At 31.8% G+C, this 27,863-nt stretch overlaps 2 protein-coding genes across 5 annotated transcripts; one reads left to right on the forward strand and one right to left on the reverse strand.

The window, feature by feature from the left end:
- Positions 1 to 421: 421 nt before the first annotated feature.
- Positions 422 to 5,521, reverse strand: LOC134680951 (mitotic-spindle organizing protein 2B-like). Its single transcript, XM_063540268.1, has 3 exons — positions 5,372 to 5,521; positions 3,742 to 3,892; positions 422 to 886 (listed from the first exon to the last, which is right to left on the reverse strand). The coding sequence occupies exons 2-3, from the start codon at positions 3,858 to 3,860 to the stop codon at positions 646 to 648; spliced, it is 360 nt and encodes a 119-aa protein (XP_063396338.1). The 5' UTR covers positions 3,861 to 3,892; positions 5,372 to 5,521; the 3' UTR covers positions 422 to 645.
- Positions 5,522 to 5,682: 161 nt separating this feature from the next.
- On the forward strand, positions 5,683 to 26,511 carry LOC134680950 (oxysterol-binding protein 1-like). Of its 4 annotated transcripts, none has more exons than XM_063540264.1 (13): positions 5,683 to 5,897; positions 8,749 to 8,954; positions 12,025 to 12,275; positions 13,581 to 13,764; positions 14,365 to 14,461; positions 15,006 to 15,144; positions 17,091 to 17,303; positions 17,751 to 18,017; positions 20,258 to 20,375; positions 22,501 to 22,700; positions 23,563 to 23,732; positions 24,382 to 24,602; positions 25,474 to 26,511. In XM_063540264.1, the coding sequence occupies exons 1-13, from the start codon at positions 5,773 to 5,775 to the stop codon at positions 25,617 to 25,619; spliced, it is 2,337 nt and encodes a 778-aa protein (XP_063396334.1). In that variant the 5' UTR covers positions 5,683 to 5,772; the 3' UTR covers positions 25,620 to 26,511. The 4 variants fall into 4 exon arrangements, with proteins under 4 accessions (XP_063396334.1, XP_063396336.1, XP_063396337.1 ...); XM_063540266.1 differs by having other exon boundaries at positions 17,751 to 17,996; XM_063540267.1 differs by having other exon boundaries at positions 15,006 to 15,102.
- Positions 26,512 to 27,863: the final 1,352 nt, after the last annotated feature.

Here is a 27,863-nt window from a genome sequence, read left to right on the forward strand (position 1 = left end):
CAGACAGGGCATCTTAACAGTTGTCTAACTGATTTGTACTGATAGTAATTCAACTCCATACAAATGAAATCCTTGCTGCCAAAGACAATTGTCATATCAATGATGTTCATAAAAAAGCTTTCACTGTAAACGTCTTCTTTTCTTTGTTATAAACAAAAATTGTTGACCAGATCGTTTCCTTGTTTTAAAGCTTGAATGCTGTTAAATTTAATCCAGATGACTACCGAATATGGTGACAGTGACAAATAATGAAATATGTAACATGTTCATTTTTTAATGGTCACGTTTTTTTTCATCAAAAATTGTCACTACAAAATTTAACTTTTCCTTATTTACATGTCCTTTATGTCTTTTTTTATCCATTTCTCTAGTGTAATTGTAATGTACCGTAAGTATATAATAAGAATAGTTTACATCTGTATATTTTGCATTAATATGTTTATTATCACAGTAACTACAATGTATATACATGATATATATACCGAAATATATATCAATTTTTCACAACCAAGTGCATCAATTATCATTTTTATATACATGTACAAAAAATAAATGTATACTAATTATTAATAGTTTCATACAAAAATGTTATTTACAAGTTCCTCATAAGCTTAATATACAGAACATCTAAATAATAAGTGTTCATCATCTCCTAAAGTCTGTTCTTTTTGATGATCCTGAAAGTACTCTTCCCCTTGATCCTGCTCTTTGTTCACGATTCCTGTCATATCGTGGATCACTGTCTACTGTTCTACTTTGTCCATTTTCTTTTCCACGTTCTCCAGCTGACAGAACTGGTTTCCTTCTCTGTTGTCCAAGCATCGACATTAACATTTGGAGCACTGCTGTTGGAGCAACATTCATTTTCAGCAAGTCTAGTATTATTCTGGGGAAAAAAAAGTATCGCATAAGAGAGCTAGGCTATGAGAGATAATTAAACAGTTTATGACTAATAAAATTATCATAAATAGGATTATTTTGAGTTCACATAAAATACTACTTTGACCCTCCTCATGTTGATGTGCCTACCTCTTGTGGATTTTGCTCTTTTCACCAGCCACTATATTCTCTTTTTCATGTTTTTGTTAAAAAATATTGATAACAAATGCTGATTTGTCTTTTTCAATTGACTGTATTTGCAAGTCTTTTCATTCAACAAAAAATAATGCATGCCCACTTCCATGGGTGGGTATACAATGTACATAGTGTGGACAAGCTAGAAATGTTTCCCACCCATTGACCACTAAACCAGTAAATAAAAGATTATTGTATTACTAGAAATTACTCTTAAAAGAGAAACATGAAATTCCTTAAGATCAAATTGGATCTGTTATAAAAAGTCATGCTGATCAATAATCGAAACGAAATGGTTAAGGCAAACAAAAAATATGGTAGTTTCTGTTTTATCACAGGAAATAACTAATACTATGAATTAAATACAATACTGCAATCTGTCAAAATGTATACTGAATCTTTGTTTAGTCACAGTGTTAGTCAAGTGTTAGTTGTCACTGACCACATTTCCATTTGAATTTTCAACTGATTTGGTGGAGACTTACAAACTTTAGCATCTAGAATCACAATCTACATGATCTAAGACAGAGGTGACCAAGCCATTTTAAACCAGATGCTCCGCAGGGCGCAGCTTTATACGACCGCAGAGGTTGAACCCTGAACGGTGGGGGCAAGTATGGACACAACATTCAAGCTGGATTCAGCTCTAAATTTGGATTTTGATTAAATAGTTGACACAGCATAGGTTTCTGACACAGAATGAATGTGGTCTAATGAACTTTAAAAAAAAAATTGATTTTGAGCAATTCACTCCTCTCAAAAAAATGTTTGAAGAAATTTTCTTTTTATTTATGAAATCTGAAATGAAAAAAATTGACCCCCCCCCCCCCCCCCCCCCCGCCCCAATTTTTTTTTCACATCCCCCTTTCCCTTATTTCAAAACTGATATCAATTAAATTTCTAATGAAGTTTGCAACAATAACTACTCATTTAAATACATAATAAAATATTAAAATGTAAAAAAAGTGCTTGTTATCACTGACAGTTGGTAGTAAAAGTGAATATCCATTGTATATTGTATAAAACAATGATTTAAGTTGATTCAACTACTATTCTGGACAAAGAAAGATAACTCCAATTGAAATCCAATTTGAATTTCTTGCTATTGCACAATATTGTGCAATTAGATATTTCTTGCTATTGTGCAATACTGTGCAATTGAAAATATTTGCTATTGCACAATACTGTGCAATTGAAAATTTCTTGCTATTGCACAATACTTAATATAATAATTTTGGATCCTAATTTGGACCAACTTGAAAACTGGGCCCATAATCAAAAATCAAAGTACATGTTTAGATTCAGCATATCAAAGAGGCCCAAGAATTCAATTTTTGTTAAAATCAAACTAAGTTTAATTTTGGACCCTTTCGACTTTAATGTAGACCAATTTTAAAATGGGACCAAAAATTAAGAATCTACATACACATTTAGATTTGACATATCAAAGAACCCCAATTATTCAATTTTTGATGAAATCAAACAAAGTTTAATTTTGGACCCCGATTTGGGCCAACTTGAAAACTGGGCCAATAATAAAAAATCTAAGTACATTTTTAGGTTCAGCATATCAAAGAACCCCAAGGATTCAATTTTTGTTAAAATCAAACTAAGTTTAATTTTGGACCCTTTGGACCTTAATGTAGACCAATTTGAAACGGGACCAAAAATTAAGAATCTACATACACAGTTAGATTCGTCATATCAAAGAACCCCAATTATTCCATTTTTGATGAAATCAAACAAAGTTTAATTTTGGACCCTTTGGGCCCTTTATTCCTAAACTGTTGGGACCAAAACTCCCAAAATCAATACCAACCTTCCTTTTATGGTCATAAACCTTATGTTTAAATTTCATAGATTTCTATTTATAAATACTAAAGTTATGGTGCGAAAACCAAGAAAAATGCTTATTTGGGTCCCTTTTTGGCCCCTAATTCCTAAACTGTTGGAACCTAAACTCCCAAAATCCATACCAACCTTCCTTTTGTGGTCATAAACATTGTGTTCATATTTCATTGATTACTATTTACTTAAACTAAAGTTATAGTGCGAAAACCAAGAATAATGCTTATTTGGGCCCTTTTTTGGCCCCTTATTCCTAAACTGTTGGAACCAAATCTCCCAAAATCAATCCCAACCTTTATTTTGTGGTTATAAACCTTGTGTCAACATTTCATAGATTTCTATTCACTTAAACTAAAGTTATAGTGCGAAAACCCAGAAAACCAAGAAAATGCTTATTTGGGCCCTTTTTGGCCCCTCATTCCTAAAATGTTGGGACCAAAACTCCCAAAATCAATCCCAACCTTCCTTTTGTGGTCATAAACCTTATGTTAAAATTTCAAAGATTTCTATTCACTTTTACTAAAGTAAGAGTGCGAAAACTAAACGACTATGACGACGACGCAAACGTGATAGCAATATACGACGAAATTTTTTCCAAATATTGCGGTCGTTTAAAAAGGGGGGTTCCAATACCAGGACAAAGGGGGGTTTTCCAACTATATGTCCCCATTCAAATGCATTTATAGTCCAAAAAAAAGGGGGGTCCCCAAAACCCTCCCCCTGGTTCCGCCACTGTAGGAATATTAAGCAATCAGGATATGAAACAACTTTTGCAATAGTCTAGAGGCCTACCCATTACTAACAAGACTAAGAACTTACTTGAAAACACTTGGATCAAGTGTGATGCCTGCTAGCTGTGAAAGTTCATACAACTCTGCTTCATCCAAAGTAAGAACATTTTTACTCAGTAATGTATATTTTAGAGTTTGTTGAGACATTTTATATGTGAGATCAAATCATCAGTAAACACCTGCAATATACATGTATTGTAAATAAAGTTATAAAGTATTTGTATCATACAATGTAAACAAACAACATTTAACAATATAATTAATGTATATGATTGTAGAGTCAAGGAGATGAATAAAGGCCAAATCATAGAAGAAGTTAACTGCTAATTTGGATCCTTCTGATATATGGTTTAAAATTCAATGTTTATGACATGTACACAAATGTATGAATAGCAACAAATCTTATCGGAGGTGCAATGGGGACGCTGAAGTGGAGATGGTCATGCTGAAGTGTGATGGTCTATACGCTGATGTGGGATGGTCTATATATGTTCTTATTTACAGTTTCATGCTAAATGAGAGACTGATCTCTTTAAAGGGGTAGGTCCTCAAGTAAGGGCCTATTTTGGCCTCAAATTTCAAGTTCATCTGACGAACGATTTCAGTTGATTTAATGGTTTATGTTTACGATTTTAACTGATTTACTCATTAAAATTGCTTTGATTCTAGCTTCGATATGAAAAATCTATCAAATATGCCCCAAAATGTTGCTTTTCACATGATTTTTGTCAAAAATGAAAGTGACCGTCTGTGTTAATCCACAACCTTTATAAATATTATGTATTACATGTATTATCATAAAATACAACTTACATTTTAATATTAAGAATGAAGACAAATGGGGCCACTTTCATTTAAGACGGAAACCGTCTAAAATTTAACTGAAATGCTAAAATTGTGAAGATTTCAGTAATTTAGCATGACTTTATGATGCTAGTACTCAATTTATGTGTTTTGTTTTGTCAAAAACAGCCCATAGTTATGTAGCAGAATCATTTTACTTTCCAATGAATAACTAAAAGTATACATTTTCACAATTTTGTAAAACTGCTATATTTTGGGGCCAAAAAGGGGCCTTACTGAACCTACACCTTTGCTACATGATGATGAGGACATTTTCTGCGTTATCAGTACACGTATATCTGAAAAAGTTTTAACTTTGTCCCCCTCAGCTTACCATTTAATGTTATCCCATAACACAAAGAGTAATGTCAGCAGACCCATATACATGATACATCTAGTTTTAAAAGATTTCCAAGCACAATCGTACATAAAAAAAATCTGTACATTTCAAGAAATTATGTCCTTCAATTCATAGACATGTTAGAGGCAAAATTTCACGTTTTCTAATTATTTTACTTAACCGGTAGTAAAAATTTGCATTTATTGTGTTATTGTATCATTTATTTTTATAATATTTTTGCAGTTTTGTAACATCATACAAACTTACTTATAATGATATTTGAATCTTGACTACAAAAACATGACAGAAATAATTTTAAATAAAAAATCCTTAAAAAACATGTATCTCAGGTCTGCACATTTATTATTACAATTTTTTTATTTGTTGTTGTTTGGCACAAAATTAATGCAACTTGATTTCATATTCTCATACAAGTAAAATCTGCCTCGTATAGCCCTTTACTTAAAAGAATAACCTTTCAATTATCACATTCAATAATTGGTTTTGATTTGACTGTGCATAGACTGCTTATATTGCAAGCCGGTTAGATAGTTAGTTCTGGGAAAAGTTAGTTCATATAACTTTCAACCGGAAGTACATATTTTGTCAACAAATGTAGGAATATTCTTTACTATGTAAAAATAATCCCAAAAACATATAGACTTTATGAAGTGATACCATGTAGTTTTTATGCACATTGAAGTTAACATAAAGTTTTTTTAATATCAAAATGATTTTTTAATTTAATTGAATATAAATAACTTAAGATATTTCAACAGCGGAAGTCGTATGCATAAATGATATTCAGCGATGACGTTGGTCACAGTCATCAGACCATTTTTCATTTGACTTGTATTTGCTGTATTTTAATAAGTCATGGCCGAAACCAGGCCTCAACACCAGGCCCAATATAGAGGCTGGCTGTACAAATGGACAAACTATCTTCGTGGTTATCAAAAACGATGGTTTGTTCTTCAAAATGGACTCCTGTCCTACTACAGGTTGGTTTCCTGATAATTTTGACTGAACCATAGTCATAGACATAGCCTAGACCAAATATATCAATAATTAAAGATAGCTTATATACACGAATAAGCAACATGCTAATTAAAATGCATCTATTATCCTCAATATTACAACATGTTGCATTGGCACAAACTGTCTCAATGTGCAGATTTTCTCCTTGGTGCGTTTTGCTCAAGGTAATTTCCCCTCTATGCTTTAATCCTCTTGCTGCCAAAGGGACACATATATCCACAACAACTGTGCCGGAGGGACACACATGTACACAATGACTGCCGGAACGACACATATCATGTTTATGTTTTATACAAGCTTCTAATCATATCTGTGCCTCTATCATTTGTCTATAAAATAAAAGACAGAAAATTAAAAAAGTGTACTATGTTTCTTCTTAGGGGTCTCATTGGGGGGATTCTGATCCTGTATCCTGCTTTCTGTTTTGTAAGATTCCCAAGTCCCACTTACACTATGTTCAAGTATGTAAGCCATTTGTAAGCAATTCTCGTCTTTTTTTGTAATTTCCCATGTCCCGCTAGGCTTCATTTCCTGTTTTCCAGCACAATAATTTAACTTTCAGGTGTCAAGCTTACAAAATATCGACAGTCACGCTTAGACCACTATGACACCAACTAAAAAAATGTACAATGCCGCAGTCTGCACCAAAAACTTTTTCAACTACTAGGCCGAAGACAAATATTCTGACATTTTTCTTATTGGTCCAAACAAAATTTTGCAAAAACTCACTAGTCCGAATCAAATTTTACTAGTCTGGGGCATCGGACTAGTGGCTAACTGTGCAGACTGCATTCAATGGCTCTCAAATGTAATGTTCATTATAGCATGACTTCATATATATATATATAATGACGTCATTGTTTAACATGTCAAGTCACAAACGTCCATTGGTTGTATTTTCTGGCGTATGAAAGGCAACCCTGAAAAACAACTGGCATGACTGGCAGCAAGAGGGAAACAATTAATTTTCAGTCTGGAAACTTACCATGCTTAATTATATGTGCATGTATGTGATATCCAGTAGTCGCAATGGCAATAGTGGTTAGAAGTTGGAGGGTTATTGAAAATTTGCATAAAAATGTCTTTTCTTTTACTTATTTTACTTTTTATGTACCATTTATGGGCATTATGTTTTCTGGTCGGTCCATTCGTTCGTCCGTCTGTCCCCCTTAAGGTTAAAGATTTTGGGCAAGGTAGTTTTTGATATGATCTCTCTAATTTTATTGCCAAATAAGACATTTTAAATTATCCCATTTTCACAGTCCACTGAACATAGAAAATGATAGTGCGGATTGTGCCAACAACACTTGCCAAATCATACCCTGATTTCCAGAAAACATTGAAAAACATACCCTGTGCTAAACAGAAATATTGAAAAACATACCCTGTGCTAAACAGAAATATTGAAAAACATAGACCCTGTTCTAGACACACTCAGAAAATGTTTCCCTGTTCTAGGTCGTCTAAAATAGATGCTGTTCTAGATCGGTTCTAGACTGTATCTTAAACAGCTAATTAAGCGATCCTGTAAGTCTAGACTAATGCTTTGTTTAAAAAAAGACCCTGTTCTCACCAGCAGGGCACGAAAAAGCGACCCTGTTGAACATGTAACCAGCAAGACATAAAAAAGGGACCCTGACCTGTTCTAACCAGCAGAGCATGAAAATTGTACCGTTTTCAGCACACTCTTATCAATAAAGATGAAGTAACCCCTCCAACAAACTTGTAACCAATTTTCAAGAGTCAAAAATGAAGACTTGGGTATCATGCTGTCTTGGCATCAACATTTTGTTTAAGTTTGTAATTCGGCCATGTAGGTCTATTTTTGGCCCCTTTTATCTAGACAGGACCAAAAAATGTTTCATTCTTTAAAACATTTCGACCTACATGTACAGATGTACATCATTTTGTTAATGTACATATAGCTTATATAGAATAATGTTGCTGGTTTAGGATGCATTCTTTCAGCAATGTTCAGCTTCATCAACATGCAAACTCAGTCTGTGGTTTAAGTTTTATAGATGTCCATGATAACATTTGTACATTGATTCCAGTTCCAGTTTGACTTTATATAACCTTTACCAGTAGTTACCCTGGAATTCGCAATTGTCTCCCCTTTCTCATCTTGGTCACTATTATCATGATTATCTGACAAAATTATGACTGAATAAGAAGTGAAGCTGGCAATGCTGATATTTTGAAGCTAAACTTTTTATGTAAACAAAATGAGTTGCAGTGCACACTCTCCTAGTTGTACATTTGACAGTACTACCAGCTTAGGCAGTGTTATATAGCTTTAAGAAGTCATGATGGCTAATTGTTATGGGGGATCTGAAATGGTGGGGGAGAGGATTGAGGGTCTTTCTTTCTGTATTATTGGCCAGTCATTCTACTTTCTGTATACCTCATATGATATATTTGTGCTCTTACAAAATGTATTTTCCTTCATCTTCAAATGCAGATTTTTAGAATTTTAACGGTTCTTTCACAGATCTTTTATCCTTACATGTGCATGTATATGTTATAGCAGATTCAGTAGATTGCAAGATCAGTATAATGCAAATTCCTTTAAGTGCAACTAGTTGTTATACATTGGATTTAGAGGCATTGATACATGTACATGCATATATATACTGTTATATAATGGAGAATGGAAATAGGGAGCGGTCCAAGGAGATATCAACCTGACCTAGGAGCAGAAGACAGTCAAAGGACAACAATGTTATGACTGTACATACAAATTTAATATGGTCAACTTATAATTGCAATATTGATATCATAGAACATCACCTAATTTTGTGTTTTTTTTTTCAGAAACCAAGCAGAAATGGCTCACACCTGCAGGGGAACTATTAACCTTGCCAATGCCTTTATACATACAGAAGATTCCAATACAATCGTGATATCAAATAGTGGATCCTCTACGTACTACCTGAAAGCAACATCTGAGGTAGAAAGACAGAAATGGGTGACTGCATTAGAATTGGCTAAAGCAGAAGCTGTCAAAATGCAAGATAATGGTAAGGACTTAATTGATATATAATACCTCACACTTTTCCTTGGTCTCAAAAGCTTTGATATTATATTACTATAAGATTTGAATTGTTCTCATAGGTGTGCTAGGGGTAGAAAAAAATAAAAGTTATATGGCTCGCTACTGACCCCCATAGACAATGATAGAGGGTTAGTAAAATCCATAGGGGTTGAGGCCGGAGGCCTAGTCCCCTATGAATTTTATTCACCCTCTATGGATCTGTAGGGGGTCAGTAGTTAACCATATAACGAATTTATCGGACGCTGGAATTTTTCTGCAGCGTTTTGTTGAAAAAGAAACAAAGAAACACAACAACATTGATAGATGACGTCCCCATTAATGTGTCATGAACCCCCTATGAAACTTACTAACCCCATACAGTCTCATAGGGGGTCACCACGTGACAGCGTTTTTAACCAATCACAACGTGATAATTTAACTGTGGTCCAATAATACAGGATACAATGGATAAGCCAGATTTTTTCATCTATTTAAGAGGAGATAAAACAGTATTAATGACAAGTAAATTTCGATTTAACAAGCCTACTGCTTGGTCAATACATATATTGATAGCGTTGTCATGGTTACTGTGCAAATTTTATGTGAAGAAATTGAAATAAAGGAAATATTAGTTCTCTAAATGTGTATGTTTATTTGTTAATGAGTAAAGCTTTAATTTAAAAATAATATAAAACTTTTATTTCCTGTCCACTATTATAATTATCATTAGTATTACAACAGTTATTGAATTTTTTCTGAAAGAAGGACTCTTACGTAATGCAAGGATAGTCATTAATGCTCTAATAGGTTAAAATCAATATTGACAGTATGAAACAATCTACAAGTACTGTTGATATTGCATAATAAAACGGTGCACCTGCATCATGTGCATGGTGTATTGTAGATCAATTATATGGAATTTAAACTTTTAAACAGCTTCCTTTTTCATGTTTTTACTTGTGAGGCTAATCTGTTATATGTATACTCAGCAAAATATTTTATGCACCACTGATATATCTACAATGAGTTCTTTACAAACTTTCTACTCAGACTAAAAAAAAAAGGGAAAAAAAGGGGGATGGGGTGTAAGGGTAGACAATGTACATGAACAGCTGATGTATTATGGTTATACTAGTATACACCAATAAGGAAGACCACATTTTAAAAAAAAAAACCCTTAGGTAACGGTATGAGTCTTAGTCTTGAACAATTAAGTAAAAAAGAAATTAGTCAAAAGATTTTTTTTGGACACTCAGAAGATGTGGTATGATTGCCAATGAGTTAACTTTTCACAAGAGCCCAATACTGTCACACAGTAATGAACAACTATACTAAGTTCAGTGTACAGCCTTCAACAATGAGCAAATCCCATACCCTAAATAAAATTTAAGTACACAACAACTAGAAATGTTTTTGTAATTATCTAAAATGGCTAGCAGAGTTTTCATTTATGAAATGACAGAATGAATTTCTTTATACAAGTTTAATAGGATAAGCTATTTCTTTTATGAAACTATTAAAAGTGATTCCACCACCCCAAATGTGTTAATGGATAAAAGAAATGCAACAGAGATCCTTTACAAAATCTGTTTCTAAATGCAAAGGAAGAAGTCTTTTTTTCATTTTCACAGTAAATTTAAGTTTCACAAACTTCATTAAATTAACAAAATTCTTAGAACATGACATGATAAAGGCATTGATGTGATTCTATAATTTGATATTTATGTCACCATACTACTTGTTTGACAGGAAACTAGTCAAGTTATATATGTTTACAAGGAAGCTAGCTCCTTTACATTAATTATGTTAATTAACTGGTTGTTACGATATGTTCACTACATTTTCGATGATTGTATATAATGTGAGCAGGAAGTTTTCTATCCTGTTTTCATAATTTTATTTGATACTTTCATAATTTCAATTGATATTTGATATTTTCATACTTTAATTTGATATTTAATATTTTCCTTTTTTTTGTTTGATAAGGATATCTTATAATTTTATAATTTCATTTGATATCTTTTATTTTCATACCTAGAAATATCTGAAATCATGATGCTGTGTGTTAAACACAACACCTCATGACCTGCATGACCTGGTCTGGTGGAATTATGTTTGGTTATACATGTCTTATATTAACAACTTAAATGAAATGCTATTGGAATATAAAGTCAATACATTTACATGCATACTGTAAAAGTTGCAGTCTTGCAATTGACTGCTCCATAGGCTTACATGCTAAACAGCTGATCTTTGAAAATAAAAAAATAAAAAATGCTACATAGAAAAAAAAATTCATGTTCATATCATGTATGTACTAATGTGAAATTGTGATTTAATCGGAAAAAAAGAGGGTGTTGCCACGAAAAATAAAAAGTTACGCAATCCTGAAGTCAAAACATTTTTTTTCTACTTTCTGTTTGCTATTTTTACTAGGCCGCACCACTTCCAGTAAACATGAGATCCTTCCACTTTCCTGGATTGATATCCCCAAAAGATGCAAGATTTTTTTTAAAGTCTATATATATGTTTCAATTCAGCATAAACCTATAATCAAACAGAAAAAATTGAGTTCAGAAAAAAATTCAGAAAAAAATACACTATTTTGTTTCCCTCCATGTTTTGACATTCACCGAAAATTGGAGTTGTAATACAAGACTGGTACCTAAAGTTGTAAAGTGGTAGTATTTTTTGCAGAATTTATTAACTTTAAATTTTGTTACGTAAACATGGTAAACATCGTAAAGGGGAAAAATTGGGGTGTCTCGAAAATATAAAAGGAATAGGCTGCGTGCATAATTAAGAAAACATATTCATTTCTGACAGTTTTAATATTCATTGAAATTTATATGTATTGTACAGGCTGTGTTCTGTGTTTATAGTTCTTTTGATACTTGCATTGCCCATAGATTTTAAAAGACTAAAGGAATTTTATGGTTGAAAATAATAATGAAACTTCTTGCGCATCGTAACAAAATTTTTCCACAATTAAAACTTTTAATGGGACAACATTAAAGATTTGATAGAGAGTTGACCTTTGCCGTTTTGTTTTGTAGAGAGTGATGAAGAAGACCAGCCACAACCAGATAAAAATGAACTCCAGAACACGGTAAAACTTCTGGGGTCAAAACTTGAAGACATGACAACTTGTAACGATCTGATAGCCAAACATGGTAGTGCCCTACAGAGGGCACTGTCCGAACTGGAAAGCATGGAGATTTTAACTAATACAGAACATGGGAGTAAAGCTAAAGTCATCAATGAGAGAGCTACCATGTTTAGAATTACATCAAATGCCATGATAAATGTATGTAATAAAGTCATAATTTTTTGTTCTTCCTTAGACAGATATTTTAGTATAATAAATGTTTAACATCCATAGAACTAAATCATTCCAGGTCTTATATAAAAGTTGGGTATACATTAAATAGAAGCATTCAAAGATCTGCTCTCAACACTCACTTCTTAAATAATAAAAAACAAAGATATTGTTAAGGCAACCAGAAAGTTCTGACTTTGGAAAGACACATAGACTCATTGATAAATAAACTAAGTTTATTGTTTAATCACAAAAAATGCAACATCCATGCTTTTGTTTATTTAAAGTCAATACTATTTACTTCAAATATCCAGTTACAATTACCTTCGTAGCCCATGGCCCAGGGAGCATACTGAGGGTCCCTGTGTTACATTCTTACTCCTGTTTGGAGAAAACAGTACAGAAAAATTTCCATTTTACTAATAAAATTACATTTTGTAGCTTTTTGACACTTTAAACTATACAGATTACACACAAAAGTCAAACACACCTTTATACACAATACATTAATTTGAGTTTACACCTAATCTATAAAAAGTAAGAGCTGTCAACATCAAGGTAAGTTATAAATCAGTGTATGTACATTACTGATAAACAATGTAAATAGATTGGTACACATAATCACTAAATTCTTTATCATTGAACATGTTGAATGCACGCATATGTATGTTAACTAAAAGTACACACTTGACCTTGAAATTACATATCTTATCAAATAAGTGTACACATCATTATTGATATCTGGTTCATTATTTTGTAAATCTTGAACACAAAAATTGTCAATTATTTCTATTTTTATTTCGAGAGATGTTTTCAATTTTATTAGATTTCAATAGTTTGTTTTATCTGGATACATGGAATAACAACATGTTAAACTTGGACTATTAAACTGTAAGCCTGCTCTATTTATTTTCACTTAAGATTTAGATTTTACCTTCCCATTTTAGGCCTGCACTTAATATTTAGATTTTATATTCTTATTTTACTTCTGCACTTAGGGAAAAACCATTTAATTTACTTCAAAGGAGAAGGGGAGTTAATATTTAAAAAAATAAATAAAAATATTCTGATTCCCAATCTGACGGAGGAAAATATTCCAGTCAAGCAGATGACAAAAAAAAAATCTGAATGTAGATTTCCCCTATAACTATGATACCTTGTAGTGTGAAATTTCAAGAGAAAAAAAATTGATTAATATTGTCGAAAAACTGAATAAATAAAATTTGATATCTTCATTTTACATTGGGATTTTATTCTGCATTGAATATTTAAATTTTATGTTTTCTCTTTAAGGCATGTACTGAATATTTAGATGTAGCACAGTCACAGACAAAAAGGTTACAAAAACTGTTTGATTATGAACATGAACAGAGAATGAAGCTAGAAGATATGGTAGAACAATTGGCTAAAGAACAAGTTTCTTTAGAAGTACAGGCAAAGAAATCCTTACATTTACAAAAACATGGAAAGGAAAAAGGTAGTTAATTTAATATGAATTTGAAATTAAAATTTGGGATGTGCTCCTCATTTTAAAATAGGCAGAAGATACAGAAAAGAAGAAAAAGATATGATTGCCAATGGCAATGAAACAACTCTTCACCAGAGACCAAATGATGTACAAAGACAGCAACTATAGGTCACTAAATGGGCTTCCACAATGAGCAAATCATCTACATCATAGTGTGCTATGAAATGACAAATGTATAATAATTTAAACTAGAAATAAACTAATAATAGATACCAGGACTAAATTTTGTATATACGCCAGAGCCCGTTTTGTCTACAAGAGAATCATCAGTGATGCTCTAATCCAAAAAGTTAAAAAGGCCAAATAAAGTAAGAAGTTGAAGAGCATTGAGGACCAAAATTCCTAAAAGTTTTGCCAAATACAGCTAAGGTGATCTATGCCTGAGGTAGAAAAGCCTTAGTATTTCAAAAATTCGAAATTGTGTACACAGAAAACTACCATAACAACATGATTTATGTACAAAAAACAAATATGATATACTCCAGCAAATGACAACCACTGAATTTCAGGCTCACTTATTTTTACATTTTGACCATAATTCTTTTTCAGGAGCAACAGGTTCAGATGAGGATGATTTCTTTGATGCTCTAGATTACCATGCAGATGAATTTGAAGTAGCTCTTCCTCATGAAATAATGACTCATAGGTAAAAAGAATGAATTACTAATGGGACATCAAAGTCTACAATAGCAATTTCAGTCAGATGGTTTCCTGGGGGAGTGCTTGATCAATATGTACACAAATTTTACTATTTCTTTTTGTGTGAATGGGTTTCTGGAGAAAACTTGTGTTTCAAGATATATTTTAATGGTTTAGCCTTCTCTATTCTGTTGGTGCTCCAAATATTTTATATAGCAAAGTCTTGTAAAAATGCACTGACCAACTAAATTTTTGCTGGTTTGATGCCATTTAAACATTCAGTTAGCTTGCATCTAGAATATTGCTTTCCATTGAACTTCATGTTTATAGATTTCAAGGCAAATCAACTGACCTAAGAATCTGCAATACTTGTACTTTTGACATTACACAACAAAAAAACTTTCCCTTGTGATATCAGACATTTCCTTTTGAAATGTCAAAAATTTCAGGAATCTTTGAGATGTCCAGTAATGGACGACAATTAGCTATAGGTGTATTTCATGTTTTTATTTATAAACACATGACATAATTTTTCGTAATTCTATTTTTAGGAGGATGTTGAGTGACACGAGTGAAGACAGCCATATAATCCCTGATGACAGGAGTAGTAACGGTAGCGACACTGAGCAAGATGGGCAGGAAGCTCGAGTATACTCACATATTAATAAATCTGATAGTCCTAAGCGAAGCGTAGGTTATATAGTACTGAGAGTTATGCATGGTAGTAGTTCTTATACACTGTTTCCATGGGGAAGGAAATTTTTAAGTTTTATTTATTTGATTTTCAAATCTTGCTTTGGTTTTTTATGTTTCTTTATTTTCTAAATTTTTTATAATTATTTTCTTCATCTAAATATCAGTTATTTGAGCTGTGAATTTGATTCTTATAAGTTCATGTTTTGGTGATTATAGTAAGTTGAATTTCTTTTTAAAAACAACTTGTTAGATTTACTATGCTAAGACCTGTATGATTTGCCTGGTTTCAAATATGCTTATTTTTTAACAGCAATAATTTATTTGTGGAACCAATAATTGGGACTTGAACAAAACTGCCATCACTTTCAACATTTTTCCATAATTTCTGCTATGATTAATTATATATTCAGAAATGTATTTAATATCCAGTATAAGTATGCTTCGTAAAGTTTTAAAAGAAATAGAAAGCTCCTGTTAGCAATGATACAAAAATTTCCTTCATCACGTGACACAAAAGAACTTATCTTTAGTTTCATTTTTCTGTTAATTTGCTCTTCACTTTAATTAGTTTGCTTGTTTTATGTTGCAATCTTTTAACACTACGGTCAATTTTTAAGTAATATGAATTTGGCAATGTATTATGCCCCTAATGAAGAAAATTATAAAATATTTTAATTTGCCATGCTTTTAGATATAATCAGTACTAGCTTGCCTACATTACAGCTTTGTACCATCTTTATTTAGTTTTATTTCTTGCTGTTAACCTTTTGTGCATTCTGTCATTTTTGTACAATACTGTAAATTCAGAAATTAATGCGAGGTTTTTATTATTGCTATAAAATGCGACTGAGTTGTAAACTCAATAATTTAAAGTCGCATTTTTAAATACTTTATATGAATTTAACCGGATTTTTCTAAAAATCGTAAAAATTAAATCGCATTTAAGTCTTAAATGTCAAAATAGAAGTAATATATGCACGCAATAATTTCTGAATTTACAGTACTAATTTTCATGGATATAGGGTAACCATGACTTCAAGGGCTATTTTGTAGTACATGTAAAATATTTCAAACCAATGATTTCATGTTTTGACAAAATCTGATATATCCATGAAAATTGGTATCTACTATGAAAAAGAATGAGTCCAAAATTATATACATTTTATCATTTTTGTAGATTTGATCTGTAGCCATTTCGAAAATATATTTCTGACAGTTTGCAGTTTGATGAAAAAAAAATATTGTGGTTTAATGATAAGCTTATAAAATGCTAATTTCACAAATTTTAACACAGAAACCTGCTGTTTTTTGCTTCTTCTTTTCTTTTTATCTGTCAGTAGACTTAGTTTTTGAACTCTTAAAGCATGTTTAGATATGAGGTATCTTTAATGTTGGGTTATCTAAAACAATGGAAATTTGATGTCATTGAATTTTGACCAAGGAATATTAAGATCAAACAAACTACAACATGACAAAAAGGATAGATCAGCTAAGAATAAGAGACAATATTATCTACGTACGTTATCAGTGATGAATTTAATCTGTTAATGTGATGCACATGATTCAATTTGGGGAAACAAAATCTAAGAAATATTATATAACATTTATATACTGTAATTTCAGAAATTGTTGCAATGTTTTTATTATTGCGAAAAATTTGACAAGGTTATAATCGCAATAATTTACACTTGCATTTAGAAATTTTAGAAAAAATGAACAAAACAGGATTTTCTCAATGTTGCAAAAATTAAAAATGATAGAATCGCAAAAATAAATGGGCGCAATATTTCTGAATTTACAGTATTTAAAATAATGTTGATTGCAATTTCCATAGTTTAACTAAACTTGGTTTTCAAAAACACAAGTAAATGTTATTAATTATAATAGGATATTTGAATTGTATATACATGCATATTTATTCATATAATTCTTTTTAACAGGGTTCTGCAGTGGCAACTGTTGTTAAATCTACACATAAACGAAATCCTAGTCAAGAATCTATAAGAAGGACAGAGTCAATTGATTCCGCTAGTTCAATGACCCAGAAACGTTTCCGGCGACCTTTGATACCACCTAGACCTAGCTATAGTCTTAATTTATGGAGTATTATGAAAAACTGTATTGGAAAAGAATTATCTAAAATACCCATGCCTGTAAGTTAATTAGTGGGCTGAATAAATTTTAATTTCAGAACGGGTATGTTAATTTAATAGTAGACTGAATATGAATATGTATTTGTATTCTCATAAACATAATGATACAGAGAAATAAGTATCCAGCTATAATACAATATCAAAAGTTCCTGCCTAAATAAATTTGTATGTTATGCCATCTGCCTAATTCAATGGGCATCAAAATAGACAAATTCCTATTGACACTAAAAATATGTTAAAAGCTCACATTTTGTTTCTTTCATTGACATTTTTGATAATTTGAAAAATTCTTTTTATTATTATTATTAATTTATGAGTTTACAGGATTAATTTTCATGCATAATGAAAGAAGAAATATCTGATTTTGATTTAAGTCTAGCATGTCCAATTTTTAAAGAAATTTTATGACATAAAACTGTTCATTTCTGAAAAACTCATCTTTTTCAGGTAAATTTTAATGAGCCTTTGTCTATGTTACAACGTCTCTCAGAAGATTTTGAATATTCCCGCTGTTTAGATCGAGCAGCTGAAAGTGAAGATTCCGCTGAACAATTAGCCTACCTAGCTGCCTTTACAATTTCCTCATATTCCACGACAACAAACCGTAGCACCAAACCATTTAATCCATTATTAGGAGAAACGTATGAATGTGATAGAACGGATGATTATGGCTGGAAATCTGTAGCTGAACAAGTAAATACGATATTTATTACTGTAATTTTTGAAAATTTGGCAATGTTTTAAATGTTATAAATTGTGACTGAGAGGTTTGCAAATATAAAAAAAACCCTAACTATTGAAATTTCAATTTATGCATCATATTCTGAAATTGCACATATAAATCATGTTCTCAATTTTGTTCAAAAATTTCGATCAGAAATGCATGCAAAAATTTCTTAATTTACAGTTGTTCATTTATACAGTACAGTGTTTCCTATACATGATTAAATTTTATGTGAATTTCATTGAAAATAAGTTTATTCCAAAGGAATAGGTTCGGCAAGGGCCATATTTGGCCCTGATTATAAAGTTCAATGTTACAAGACAAAAACTGTTTCAATTTGACTTGCAGACATATGAGAAAGTTAAATGGTGCAATTTTTGTCAAAGTTGAATTCTAACACATTATTTTTTTTACATCTTAAAAAGGTCAAGATGAGAGATTTTGGTGAAATTTGACAAAATCAGCTGGATTTCAATCAAATTTAGGACCAGAAAACATAGAGCGCATGCGTTGACAAACTTGATATTGAAATAAAACATGTGAAATGTCTTCACAAACCTTTTTTTTTTTAAATATCTTTGTAGTCAAAGTATGCGCTTGTTGTTTCCTGTCCAATAATTTATTTATGGAAATTTTACTGTCTTCATTGACTTTTTCAAAGAAAATTAATATGAGTACAAATTGTGCTGTCATAATAAATCACAGAAACAAAACACAGAAATGTAAACTTTCAACAAAATGGCTTTTAAATTTTCTGTCTAGTCAATTTATAAGCTTTTATTTATTGTGATCTTGGTCAATAAATCCTAATTTTAAATTTACGCTAAAAAGGGGGGTCATTTTAGGATCTTAACGAACTTACTTATTTTGTCTGCGATTTTCCTTTTGATTTCTTTTTTATATTTAGTTGATCCATCATTGTGTTTTATATTGGTATGTGACACTAATAAATTATTTTGATTATGATATCATTTACTAAATAGATTGCTTCTTCAAAGTTTAATATGAATTTTTTTTATGTAATTTTGATCCTAGTATTAACAAGGATTTCTTTTTAACAAAAGTCAGGATCATTTTACTTTGTAAGCAAACACAAAATATTTGTATAGTTCTGAAAAATTTAGGGTATATTTGGCGACATAAATTTGTGAAATGTAAAATTTTGCATCTTTCAATTTTAAGCTAAATAAAGTTTTCATATTTCAGGAAATGTTTTGGTAGATGGCTTGTGGTGACAACTTTCCATATACTATAATTATCAAACTAACAAAAACTTGCAAAATTCCTGCATTTTTAACTCCTAAACATGTCTGCAGGCAGTACTTGAAAATAAAAATAAAAATACAATACAATACAAAGCACCTTCTCATATAATATAAGTTTGTATGTTTTTAATAGCAATTTAATTTCTAGGTTAGCCATCATCCTCCAACAGCAGCTTTACATACAGAAGGCCGTGGCTGGTCAGTCTGGCAAGAATTTACAATGGCCAGCAAATTTAGAGGAAAATATCTTCAAATCATACCATTAGGTAAACTCATGGTAGACATAAACAGTCCATATTTTATTTCTCAGATTAGGACCATAACCCTACCTGGTGCTCTTTCCACTATGTAAAATTATATATCTTACATTTGAAAATTATGTGTATTTTACAATAATTTTAAGGTAGCAGAATCAACTTCCTTTTATATTTTTACTTTTCCAAAAGATTAAAAAGCTAACTTTTCTTAAATTTGGATTAATATTTGTATCTTTATAATTTCAGAAATTTCAAACATTTGAATTCTTCTTCAAAAAGAAATATATTTGCTTGGCAAACTGAAATAGGCCATTATTAGTTGCCAGCCACATTAAACAAATATTTTTGATATATTGCTGTTTGTAAAGTTATATGTAAAGACAGAACATTTAAGATCTTTGCAGTTCAGGTCTTTTTATCCTAATACTTTTCTTAGTACAAAATTTGTGCTCAAAACATCCAATCCAGGATTTTCATGGTTAATTTCTGAGTCTGATTACAATTATCATGCTCAAATTTTAATGTCCGCAAGGTCAATATTTAAGCACAATATATGGATAGATAATATTTACATAGTGGAAGAGATACCAGATCTATGGTTGTTGTCAGACTCTGTGAAGTTTGTAGTGGTTGTCCTAATCTAGGAGGTTAATAGATATAAAGCTTGATTAGTATACCAGGCTGTTGTAGTGTATGTTCTACTTTTAGGTTAGTCACCACCCTCCCATGGCGTCTCAGCATTGTGAAGGAAGAGGTTGGGAAACGTGGCAAGAATTTACAATGACTAGTAAATTCAGAGGAGCATATCTCCAAATTATACCATTAGGTATACAGCTGCCTGCTATCCCCTGTTACCCCTAAGCAGTGTTAAAACTACTACAGTCCCTATCCTCATTAGTGACAAAATTCTAAAACGTGACATGTGTATTCAAGGTATAAAAATCCATGTGTATTTACCAATCAATGCAATCATTAAAATCATCATAATTATACATTTATATTGGTGTAGATTTTGAAAAGTTTGTCAGAACATTTTTTCTTTTTTAAATTATCTTGTTCTAAGAGGACCAATATTTTACATAATGATAAAACTAGTCAGAGGAACTGGTATTTTGAGGCCTCTTTTTTCTCTCCATTTGTATTGGGATTTCAAAAGTATAATATTTTTTTTAAATGTTCTAAAGGCATTGAATTGTTTCTTCTAAATAACTTTAAAAATCATCCTGCATTTACCATGTTTACTGCAAAACATGCCATTTAGTTTTTTTGAGATTAATCATCTGGATATCAGAAAGAAGATCAAAGACAAATAGTTTCTTGCACAAGTTTTATTCCAAGGGTCTTATCTTAGTTCTGTAGTAGTTTTACATGTGATACTGCACCTTGTTGCAGCATGAATATTTCTGTATTTGCACCATTGTACAACTCCTCAATCCCAGTTTAACTGCATTTACCCTTCAGTTATTTTGGTATGTGGGTAAAGTTCTTTTGATGGCTTAAGGTGGTTTAACCATACAAGTTAAAAGTTACCACAGCACCCTTTCTCAAATTTGGTAAAGGTAACAGGGTAGGAGGAACCTTGTTTCTATTTTGTGAAAAAGTAAAATCTAGACAAAACCTGTAGATGACAAAAATTATGGTTGTGTTTTTGATGATTTTGACAGCAGACAATGAAAATTTACAGAAACAATTTTATGTTGCATTTAATCGGGTTGCAGTTTAAACTAAATCTTACTATCTTTAGGACTAGTATTTATAGGCTTAATGTAACTCCTTTAATTGATTCACATAATGCTTACTGACTTTTGTTTGGATATATGGCAATCAATTTTTGTTTAGCTGAATGTGGTATGGTGTATAAGGTTACATTGTCAAATTCCTCCCTTCATGAGCACCATATTTAGAAGATGATCAGTATTTTTCATTTGAAGATTTTCAGGCATCAATTACTTTGATGATCTCAAATTGATTTCACTGGTGCCATTAATACTGCATTTGAGCTAGTAAATGGATACCTTCTAATCAACAATTGATGTCTGCAAATCTTCAAATGTTATACTGGTATCTCAATTCTAATGCAATTGAGAGAAAGCACTGTCCAATGCTATATTATAGAATCAATGTTTGTCCTTTCCATCACAATTGTAGATCGCTAATTCTGGAGGCCCTGAACATTGTGGCATTGTATTGTCCAATCATATTGAACGTTACATATAGTGTTGTATTAGAATTTCTTATCTGTAATAATTGTCCTAGCATGCTAGTTATAACTAAATAATTAACTATAACTTTATATTTTGTTAATGATTGAAATACCTCAGTATTAAATATTATTCAATTCATTCAAGTTGTCAGATTTGAATAAATAACTCATTGAAAACCAAACTGTTAACAAATTAACATATATGCCTTTGTTAAATAGCTGTCATTAAATTGGATATTATATTTGACGTTTTGCAAGATATATGTACAAGATGAGAGTGTTTTCACCGAAATTTGATTTTGAGAGAATGATTTATGCAAGCTCTCTCTATTTTCATGGTCATTTGTCATTGTTAATCTATTTGATGCGTTCAAGAATCCGTTTGACAAGTCCATTTACTGCAGAATTGATGTGGAAAAGCCAGACTATATGATATTGTTTTGTTCAATAACACTAGCTTTAAATTGATAGCAATTTTCTGTCATGAAAATGAGATACTGTAAATTCAGAAATTATTGCAAAAAATGCGACAGAATTTTAAATGCAATAATTTAAACTCGCATTTTGAAATGTTTTATATGAATTAAACAGGATTTTTCTCAAATTGGTAAAAAATAAAATCGCATTTAAGTCTAAAATGACGAAATCGCAATAATTTCTGAATTTACAGTATTAGAAAATAACTTAATGTCTATAACTTGACCTTAACACAAAAAATTTACGTACCTGTTTAACAAATATTTTACAGGAATTTCTCATGCAAAGTTTACGAAAAGTGGTAACCATTATACATGGAGGAAAGTAACAACTACTGTACACAATATAATTGTGGGTAAATTGTGGGTAGACAACCACGGTGAAATGGATATTATAAATCATAAAAACGGTGATAAATGTCATTTAAAATTCTCCACATATAGTTACTTCTCCAGGGATATACCAAGAAAGGTAATGATTAATGTATAATAATTATATTAAAACTTATATATTATGTCTGGTCGGTTTGTTTGTTCGCTGTCCGTCTGTTCCGCTTTTGGTTAAAGTTTTTGATGAAGTTGAAGTCTAATCAACTTAAAACTGAGTACACATAGTGTGAGTGGGTCATCCATGTACTATGGACATATTTTTGTTTGTCATGTTTTTATTATGGTGATGATTGTAATGTGATAGGTGCCACAAAAATGAAAATTTAGTAATTTAGAAAAAAAAGTATAAAGCAGAGTTAATATTAATATTACATTAATGCATATCAATTTGCTGCTTAAAGTTTAGCAGCCATTCATCATCATCATCATCAACCTTTTCATACATTGGACTTTTAAAACTATTTCACCATTTGAAACATAATCCACCCTTCTGCCTCTGATGAAGGTTCCTTTTGGGCCAAAACCTGTCGGGCTATGAAACATCACTAGGTATAAAAAGAGAAGATGTGGTATGATTGCCAATGAGACAACTGTCCACCAGAGACCTAAATATCATAGACATTAACAACTATAGGTCGCAGTATGGCCTTCAACAATGAGCAAAGCCCATACCAAATAGTCATCTGTAAAAGGCCCCGATAAGACAATGTAAAACAATTCAAACAAGAAAACTAATGGCCTAATTTATATAGAAAAAGGTGCTTTTATTTATAAATGTGTATTGGCATGTACTAATACTACTATATTTTTATTATTTTGCCAATGTGTATTGGCATGTACTAATACTACTATATTTTTATTATTTTGCCATTTGAAATGTATGAGAGGTCAATATTTTAATTCACTTACAGCATGTACAAGTTTGCTTGTTATGTTCTGCATAGGTAACTGGAGTCATTACAACAAAAGAGGGTGATGCCAAATGGGTATTAACTGGTACCTGGGACAAGAAGATGGAAGGAGCAAAAATATTGCATGTTGATGAATCAAATAAAGGGAAACCAGTATTTGAAACAGGACCACACTTTACATTATGGGAGAAAAAACCTCTACCGTAAGTATTTGTTTTTGCTTAGGGCTATTCCAGAAAAAATGTAGGGGGGGTTGGGGGGTTGGCAGGTACTTTTTGTCAGCACCCACCACCCAGACGATTGTAATTGAGAATTATAGTGCATTATAGTGTGAAAAGTTGCTCTGATACCCATCACCCATGTATTATTAATACAATGTGCCGACCCCCCCTAACCATTTTTTTCTGGAATAGCCCTCATGAACTATCAATAGATATATATTTAGGAGATAACTGTATTGTATTTTAAACTTGGCCTTCTTAAAATATAGATTTTACTGTTGCAAATTGAGTTTACCTGGCTTTCTTAATTACGAATGGGTAGAATGTGGAATCTAATCCTTTAACTTAGTTGTCAATGTCCAATGAAAATTATTGTTACAAACAGATTGCATTAGAAATATTTATATAATGTAAAATAAGATGTATGAAAGGATTTGTGTAGAGTAACATGAGTCAAATATCAATGAGAAAGCAACCCAACAATATATTTTTTTATGGTTGGCCAACTTTTGTTCGGAATTTCAGCTTACCATTTGTGAAAAAATGACTTTTTTTGTCTTCACAACAAATCTTGCTGAAATGTTCTGTGATCAGTACTAAAAATAAATCATATATATTGGTTTGTTTACAGGCCTGGAGCAGAGAAAATGTATTTTTTCACTCGATTAGCATTAGAATTAAACGAACCTGAAGAAGGGGTGGCACCAACAGACTGTAGAATTCGTCCTGACCAAAGATTGATGGAAGATGGAAAGTGGGATGAGGCTAACAAGTACAAGCTCCAGTTAGAAGATAAACAGAGAGCAGCAAGAAAGAAACGAGAGTTAGATGCAGAGGAGGCTAAAAAGAAAGGTTTGTAAAAGATTGAGAGTGGAAATGGGGAATGTGTCAAAGTCACAACAACCAGACCATAGAGCAGACAACTGCCAAAGGTCACAAATGGGTCTTCAATGTAGCGAGAAGAAACTCCCACAACTGGATGTGTCCCTCAGCTGGCCCCTAAACAAATATGTATACTAGTTCAGTGATCGTAATGGACGTCAAACAAAACTCTGAATTATACACAAGAAACTAAAAATTATAAATCATACAAGGCTAACAAAGGACAAAGGCTCCTGACTTGGGACAGGTGCAAAAATGCGGCGGGGTTAAACATGTATTGAGATGTATAACATTGTTGTATAAGCTGTTGTAATTTAATGTATATATTATGGAAAGGAGAGGCACTCTCAAAATTGCCAAAACCAATAAGAAGTTTGATTGCTGATTGGACAACTCTCCACCAGAGATCAAATGACATAGAAGATAACAACTGCAGGTCCCCGTACAGCCTTCAACACTGAGCAAAACCCATAATGCATAGTCAACTCTAAAAGATACGGAAATGACAAATGTAAAACGATTTATAAGATTGATGCAAAGCACAAATGGTTAGAATTAGAAAGTTGTACATAAAAAGAAGTATTAAAACAAATTAACACACTACTGTAAATGCAGAAATTATTTCATACTTTTCAATATTGTCATTTTGTCACTTAGGACAAAAAAGCGATTTTTATTTTTGCGATATTGAGAAAAATCCTGTTAGTTCATACCAAAAAATTCAAAATGCGAGTTTGAATTATTGCGATTATAACCCTGTTGCATTTTTCTCAATAACTGCTGAATTTACAGTATACATGTTTCTCAGCATATAGTATTTCATTTTCATATTTATTTGTAGGAGAAGATTTTCCACCCTACACACCTACATGGTTTGTACGGAAGACAGACTCTGCCACTGGGAACCCTATACATATGTATAATGGACAATATTGGGACTGTAAACAGAAACAGGACTGGACCAGGTGTCCTGAAATATATATATAATACTATGTATTGTAGTTAGGCCAAGAGACAAGTGCAAATTTGCTATACACTGATAAATATGGAGTATATGGTCTGTAAGAAGACTTGTTGGTCCAAAGAGTCAGTAAGAGGACATTGGTCCGGTGTTAAAAAATGTAGAAGCCAGGTCCTGGACTATTTAATATATTGCAAGAGATTTAGGAAAAATTGTATGAGGTCTGACGGACCTATTGGATATATAAAGCTCACAATAATGAATCAAATTATATAATGCATGTTTGATACCCTGTTACAAGGTTGTTTCATTCGCTTTTGATATGAGGAGGTGAAATTGTAAGATTTATGACCAGAACAAATAGAGAAAGTAGCCTCTTTTGGTACAGCAATAATTTTGTTAAGGCAGGAGGGAGGCATGCACTTGAGATTTTTACTGTCAAATTGTAACTTTTTTTGTTAAGTTATAAATCATGTAGTGTTTTTAGAATTTAGAATTATGGTTCTGTTATGATGGTCTACAGAGTGGAAAAAAATAATGTCATATTTTAGTCACTTGCTCTTTTGGCTTTCAAAAATCCAAAGAACAAAACTTCTTTATGTATGACCTCTGAAATAAAAATGAAGACCTTAAGCTGCGGTAAATCGTTAATTCATGAATGCTTCTTTATAACACACAGAGAGAAAAAAGTTTAAATGTGGGTCTACTTTTTTTAAAACTTCAAACTCTGCTCGAAAATATATAAAATAAACTTGTGTTCTGTGAGGATTGAAGTCTGCTACCCCACAGGGATATTCCCTGTACCTTTTAATTTTAGTTTAGTAGCTTTTTCTCTTCTTTTGAGTTTTATTTGGTAAAACATGTTCTTGTATTGTTTGAATTGGCAAAAGAATTGAAAAAAAAAAAAAAAAAATGCAACTGAATTACATATTCTCAAACTAACAAATTCCCAAGTGCATTTTGTACAATTTATTGTTTGTTTTTTAGATAGTGCCATATTTTCTCATTGAGAACTAGTCCACCTTTCTTGGTTTTATTTGGTACTTACAAAAACTCTTAAATTTGAATTTTTATTCAAGGTAACATTTTCTTGCCAAGATCCAATATAAATCTTTAGTAGCTAGTAGTTAGTTTTACAGTTAACTTATTTGAGTAATAAAATTGAGAAAGGAAATGGGGAATGTGTCAAAGCGAAAACAACCTGACAATAAGGCAGACAACAGCCGAAGGCCACCAAAAAGTCTTCAATGTAGCGAGAATTTCGAACCCGTAGGTGTCCTTCAGCTGGTCCTTAAAAATATGTATACTAGTACAGTGATAATGGATGTCATACTAAACTACGAGTGTCTATTAAAGAAATAAAACTTCATTTCACAATTCCTTAAAGTTCAAGTTACAACTTTGTATTTGTTAGATATCATTAACAATTTGTTTAAAGTCCAGATCCTGTGTCCATGCAAGCTTCATTTCCAGGTATCTTTGACAACTCTCAACCCTACTTTGTCTAGGTGAAAGCAATAAAATAGACAGCCTTCATATTTTTTTTAAGATACTTAGTATTACAACATAAAGGGATTCCTGTTGTCATAGCAGATTCGTGGAATATTACAAAGAAATATATCTTTTAAGGATAACAGCTGGTGAAATTTTTTTGAAACATTTTTATGAAGGAATTCTTTTTCAATAGACAATGTGCTATACATAACAAGTTTTAGGAACATGTAGATAGGCCTGTGTGATTGTTTTTTGAAATGCATAAATTTGAAAAAAAATAGAATTTCGGGAAGAGAAAATATGCGTCTTGATTTTCCATAGGAAAGGAATAAGCAAATTTATAGATTCAGTGTGATTTAAAGCTTGATTTATTGTAAGGACACTTGTCTGCTGTTGAACACAGTTTGTTAACATTTCAATGCCATTTATTCAATTTGTTTATTGATGGGTGTCTGTCTCATTGGCTCAAACTCCTTCTGACCTGTTATTTATTAGCACTCAGGGGCAGATCCAGCCATTTTAAAAGGGAGGTTCCAACCCAGGACAAAGGGGGGTTCCAACTATATGTCCCAACTTAAATGCATTGATGGCCTTAAAAAAAAAAGGGGGGTTCCAACCCGGAACCCTCCCCCTGGATCCGCCACTGGCATGGCACTTTCCTCTTGTGTCTTGTTTATTTTGATAAAATTTTCTTCACTGGGTTATATTACAGCTTGAGCTAAGTGCACACAGGGTTTATCTATTTTCTGTCATTTCTGTATCTTAAATATCTATAT

Source organism: Mytilus trossulus, chromosome 8 (genome assembly GCF_036588685.1).
Source record: "Mytilus trossulus isolate FHL-02 chromosome 8, PNRI_Mtr1.1.1.hap1, whole genome shotgun sequence".
NCBI lineage: Eukaryota > Metazoa > Mollusca > Bivalvia > Mytilida > Mytilidae > Mytilus > Mytilus trossulus.